This window comes from Artemia sp. Qi Xiang Cuo, unplaced genomic scaffold (genome assembly GCF_049724085.1).
Source record: "Artemia sp. Qi Xiang Cuo unplaced genomic scaffold, ASM4972408v1 HiC_scaffold_3027, whole genome shotgun sequence".
Taxonomy (NCBI): domain Eukaryota; kingdom Metazoa; phylum Arthropoda; class Branchiopoda; order Anostraca; family Artemiidae; genus Artemia; species Artemia sp. Qi Xiang Cuo.
The window spans coordinates 193,458-199,478 of NW_028300422.1; the positions used below are offsets into that span (position 1 = coordinate 193,458).

The 6,021-nt window shown below is 33.6% G+C and overlaps 1 protein-coding gene across 1 annotated transcript in view; it reads left to right on the forward strand.

Moving 5' to 3' along the window:
- The window catches only part of LOC148938666 (zinc finger MYM-type protein 1-like), a 6,939-nt gene extending 1,595 nt beyond the window's left edge, over nt 1-5,344 (forward strand). The window contains exon 2 of the mRNA XM_089107620.1: nt 5,213-5,344. Coding sequence (XP_088963746.1) covers nt 5,213-5,344 — 132 coding nt within the window. The remainder of the gene's footprint in view (nt 1-5,212) is intronic.
- Nucleotides 5,345-6,021: the final 677 nt, after the last annotated feature.

The following is a 6,021-nucleotide window of genomic DNA, read 5'->3' on the forward strand; positions in this document are numbered from 1 at the left end:
ACATGTGTGTGTGTGTGTGTGTGTGTGTGTTATATTTGTTTATGCATATATGTGTAAACAAACATATATGTGCATTAACATATCTATGTTTATATAGAATAAAGCAGGAGGATAACTGAGCAGCTCCAGTATTGTGCACGCAGTTAGTGCTAAAAATTCCACCTGTTGCAACCGTGCTAAGTCCATACAAGCTAACTGGAGTGGTGTTTTCTGGGAATCTTTTATGTTCTCGAAAAAAAGGAAATCAGCACCCATGGACGCTTTGTTGGGTTATGAAATTGGGTTATGTTGGGTATTAGTATTACGAATTTCAAATGAAATTGAATGGGCTTTAAACTCGGTCAAGAGCGTTTGTAAAGAGTACTAAGAGTACTCGAAATTGTGTTTTTGGGGTAAGAAAAGCTGCTCAGAAAAACGAATATCCGGGCACAGATTAGACCTCCCCCCCCTCTCCCCCCCGCTTATTTGTCATTAATTGGTGCTCTAAACCAAAAAGCACGATTAAGGCACCTTGAAAAGGATTAATTTGGTTATAACACTTATGTCAACTGCTAAGTAATAAACCCGAGGATTACTTGCTTTAAAAGGCATAAAAGCTTGTTCGTAGGCTATTGCTCAACTTTTAGAAAGTATTTAATCGTTCATAACAAAATTGAGTAGAAGCACTTCACATTGAATTGGTCGAATTCTGCCACCACTGTTGTAAATTTAACTTCATCACTGACTTTTTCCGGACAAATGCATGCGAAAATGTATCCCATTATTTAATCCTAAATTTTATATTTTTTAAATGCCCTAGGTGGATTTTCCTATATTTTATAGAGTATATTTTTATATTCAATCACCTTAATGTAACTGACCAAATTAGATACAATATTTACGCAGCCTGACAAAGAGGAATCGATTCCTTTCCCATAGCACCCAGTGGAAATGCAAAAAATTATCACTTGTTTTTTTTCTCATAGATAGTCAAAGTAGTTAATTTATTTAAAATACTTTCTTAAAAGAATTTGCGAATTTTGCTTTTGATCAGACCTCCGAACCGGACATTCATTTAGTGATGTTGCTTTTAATTGACGAAACTTAGAACGTATCCTGGAACGTTTTTTACGGATTTGGCGTTTTTATCTCGTTTATTCATCTTTTCCATTTGGATTTGGAGCATGGCCCTGATAAAACTCGCAAAGGAATAGGGAAAAGAGTGGGGGCGGATAAGGTGCAGCTCCTCCTCACTGGGAAACCCCCAAACTAGCGTGATAGATTAGTATTATTTGAAATGAGTAGGTCTTTCTTCCAAAAATGTTTTGAAAACTGGATTATTCTACTCTTAATTAAAAAAAAAGAATAAAAATTCGTTTCTGAAGAATGTAGAATTAGCAGCTATATCGTCATATGAGAACAGAAAATACCACATAATGTTTGATTAAACAGTTACAATACTGCGAATCTATGAAAATTTTATTCGCCTTGTCGATATTAAAAAAATAATAGCGTGTGCCGACAAAACATATTTACTTTGATATGTAAAATATTAACAATGTTAATAACTGCATTTGATAGATGCTCCTCCTAGGTCGTGGTTTCATAACAAACGAAAAAATTCAAAAAAGTAAATATAGCTCAATGGCCTCTTTACAATCCTATTAGCCTAGCTTGACATATTCAACTATTCTTGCTGTACGGAGGTTTATACAACTGCATCAGAAAGCTTAGCAAGGATCAAGAATGTGTTGTTAACATAGCAACAGTGACTGACATGCATTAATTTATTTACTGCTTACTTTTGAAACACAAATTTTCACATTACTATAGTGATATTTTATATTCTACTCTACAAACCATCCAAAGAGATGTTGTGTATCTGAAAATGGACTTGACGAAGCCTTAGAAAACTATAGTGACGAAGACTTAAAAAACTATATTTTTTATGTTCAACTTTTTATTCAGTAGTATCCAATCAAACGCTATCTTAATAAGCTGAGACGTATGTCCCTTTTTGTTAAATATTAAAAAAGTAAAAACCAAACATCTTAATGTTTAACTGTATTAGAATAATCCATGATTTTAATTTATTTTTTTAACTTTTTGAGAACTTCGGTTATTGATTCATTAGAGTATGTTTTAAAATCAAAAAGTATATGGGATAATTACTTGATTAATTTAAAATAGTCTAAATTTATAAACTATAAAATAAGGTAAATAAAAATAAATAGACATATTTTCAGAAACTTAAATCACTTAAATATAGAAACGGTGAAGATTTAAAAAAAAAGAAACAACTTATAGTGTGTAAATTGCTCCTTTCATGAACTTCTTGTTTCCGTTGGACCACACTTTAACTGAAACTGGACCTATAGTCTGTTACTGAACATAGCAAATGAACCTTTGTGCCGAAGAAAGAAAAGTGATTCAACTGCAGTTACATCACAAGGTAAGGCCATGATGCCTGTTTGTTTGTGGTCGTGGTAACCTGATCTTATGAAAAATTCGCTTAAGAGCTAGATAGACTTTCAACGCTTTTTTAGCTGAACGGATTCTGCCCTTCAAACCCTCGGTGTTGTGCCCTGTAACTAATGACCGCTACAACAGTGTTGCCACTGATTTGCTAACCTTTTTAACTTGTTGTGTTTTTTAAGTGTTGTTTTAATACAGTTTTTTTTCATATTTTCTTTTTTCTATTGAGATAGTGTAAATTTGTAACTGCTGTTATGGCACCTTCCAAATGTGTCAGGAAATTCATTAATATATTCGACAATGTAAATTTGTATCTTTGCTTTAGTATTATTCCTCCATTGATTCTTATTTTTGCAATAAAAAAATGAGCGTGACTTCTTATTTTTGAAAAAGTTAACCTTCAAATGTTGATAAAGATCATAAATATAACTAAAAAATGTTAGTTGGAAATAGAAGTCAGTCGTGATGCATAGAGATGCCACAATTGCAGAGGACCATGCTCATTTGGTGTTTTAAGTTAACTTAACACTGCACGCACCAATGCTTTTCTCAGTGGCTCATTGGGTTGGATAAACGCCCCTGCAGTTGATGAGAAATTTACGGGAAGAAGTTATTTAAAAGGGCTATGATTTGAAAGCTTGATTTTGTCTTGGACTTCAAGAATGAAAGATTTTGTCCTGACAAGGCTAAATATCTTAGCTGAGTATATATTGCTTACGTGCATCCTAGTTGCCGATTTCCAGCATGCATGAAGAGTTTGAAGGTATGCTTCTAGCATGGTAAAGGTTGTTCTTTGTTTTTTGTTTTATCTGTTTTTTTTTTTGTTAGCTATTCCATATATAATTTAATTATCTAAAAATTACCGACTCGTCCTTTATGGACCTTTAGACTCTCTCTCGCTCTCTGTCTCTCTGTCTCTTTCGCTCTGTCTCTGTCGCTGTCTCTCTCTCTCTCTATCTATCTATCTTTTTCTCTCTTTTTCACTTTATATATATGCATATGTTTACACATATATTTACATTTTTTTTTCTCTCTCTCTTTCTATTTCTCTCTGTCTCTCGCCTGTCCGTATCTCCTGTAATATTACAGCCGCTCATCTTATTTACCTGTGAAATCCCTTGATAATTGTTATTATTTTATGCACAGCTATTCAAATTTCATATTTACCAAAAAAAAAAGGTTTTTAGTAATATACTTATTGACTTTTTGTTTTTATATCACATCCTAGAAATTATTAAGCTATTTTACCATTCATCTGACGGTGGAGTATTTTATACGCTCTCGATTCATCCTGGTCTGAAATAACTAAATGAAAAGCATTAAACAGAGAAATACTACAGAAATTTCTGGTCAGTGATAAAACAGGGCAAAACGCCCATATGTCAGACTATCATTAGTTTAAAAAACAACTTTAAAGAAGGTAACGAAATAATCTTGATAAAACCTTCAGGTCAAAAACGACATAAAGAACCATCGTCTCGACAAAAGGAAACAGATACCTGCATTTCGTTAGGCTCTGCCAGAGAGGGCTAATTCTCTGTTCATATATATATATATATATATATATATATATATATATATATATATATATATATATATATATATATATATATATATATATATATATATATATATATATATATATATATATATATATATATATATATATATATATATATATATATATATATATATATATATATATATATATATATATATATATATATATATATATATATATATATTACATTTATATTAATATTTTTTAAGAGAATCTAGTTTCAATCGTTTTGTATTTGACTGGTCTTAAGTTAGAATCTCTCTCACTCTCTCTCTCTCTCTCTCTCTCTCTATCTATCTTTTTCTCTCTTTTTCACTTTATATATATATAAATATGTTTACACATATATTTACATTTTTTAAGAGAATCTAGTTTCAATCGTTTTGTACTTGAAACTATTCAAGGAGTGCAAAGAAGTAAAAGAAAGGTTACAAACAGACTTCAAAAACCGATTGAAGATTAAAATTAGAACTGTTGTTTTTACATGTGAAATTGGTTGACACTGCAGTTTTCGTATGATTTTAAGTAATCTGAATTGAAATAGTAACTGGGGCGTGTTGAGTTAGGTTTTCTGCTGGTGATGACAAAAACAAAGTCGAGACTTGAATCTGCAAGAAAATATAAGCGTTTGAACATGACAATTCCCCCCCCCCCCAAAAAAAAAAATTCTGATTAGTGGCGTTTTACTCTAAATATTTTCAAAACAACCTATAATTTCTATTTCACCAAACGATCAATCACCCTTTTTTTTAATCAAATAATTTATTTATATTCTACATAATTAATATCTTTAACCGGGGAAAAAAACAATAGATGTCTTGTTCTGCGATCGCATGCGCGAATTTGGTTTCCACAGCAATAAAAAAAACCGAGTATCTTACATATCGGGTTTTAGTTGCACAAAGTACTTAGCCATAAAAGGCTAATTTCTTCTTTATAGGCAAAATCGTCAAGTTCTACATTAGTGTGAGTTTTTGCACCCCGATATTCGTTTTAAGCACCTTAGATTATCCCGGCATCCATACTCAAACCAACTGCGGCGGATGTGAGCCACCCCCTTTCTTTTTTTGAACAGATAGTGAGCCTTAGACCACTGATTATTGCATAAAGTACAGAAAACTACGACATAAAAGGAAAGTATTTTGCATATTTATCTAATCTAGTTAAGGGTAAGGATTCCGGCAACAACGATTTTAGAGGTTGTCGGTTGTCTTGTGTGAGGCACGTCATGTTGGTTCAACTAGTTCTGAAGCATGTAAACAGATAGAAGATGCGTTGGACAGCATTGCTCCGCTTTTCTCGAAGCACAACGAGTCAGATCTACCATAAGGAATCATAGCCTCTGGATCAACTATTTAGATCTTATCCGTATCGGAAACGACTACCTTTATGCTGAAAGAGCTGCAGACTAGGGATCACACTTAAACGCCACAAAAGAGATGATTCCTATTTTCTTCGCACCCGGAAACCATAAATACGCCGCCGTTGCGCTTAACTACCTAGAAGAAATTTTACGCCTGCCTGAAGAAGCGCCAGAAATTCACAGAGGGTTTGTAAGTGACACTTTTGTTGTTAGAAAAACAACCATGTCGTTTTGCAGCATTGCATGCGATCTGGCTTTAGAGTCGACTTTGAATCTGTACATCAAAGGTCATCGAAGAGTTTCTGGTGTCTTTAGTGCGACAACGAATGAAAATGCCAGGGATCGATATTTGGCCACTCTCCCCTTTCTCACAGCAGCCACCAGAACGCTGAAAGCAAACCTGAATATCGATGACGAGGCAATGAAGCATCATGAAGATACCACTGCGTTTGCGAATCTGACAATAAAATGTAAAAATCGGTTTGTGGACTTGGTAGAGTTGCTCGGAAACCCATTCAAGACGACGAGAACAGAGGTGTACAGCTTTATGACAGGGGATAGAGCTCCAGAAGCCGTAGCAAATAGTCTGCTGAACTTCCGAGACATTGGCTTCGAAGCCATGAGCTCATATCTTAACGGGACA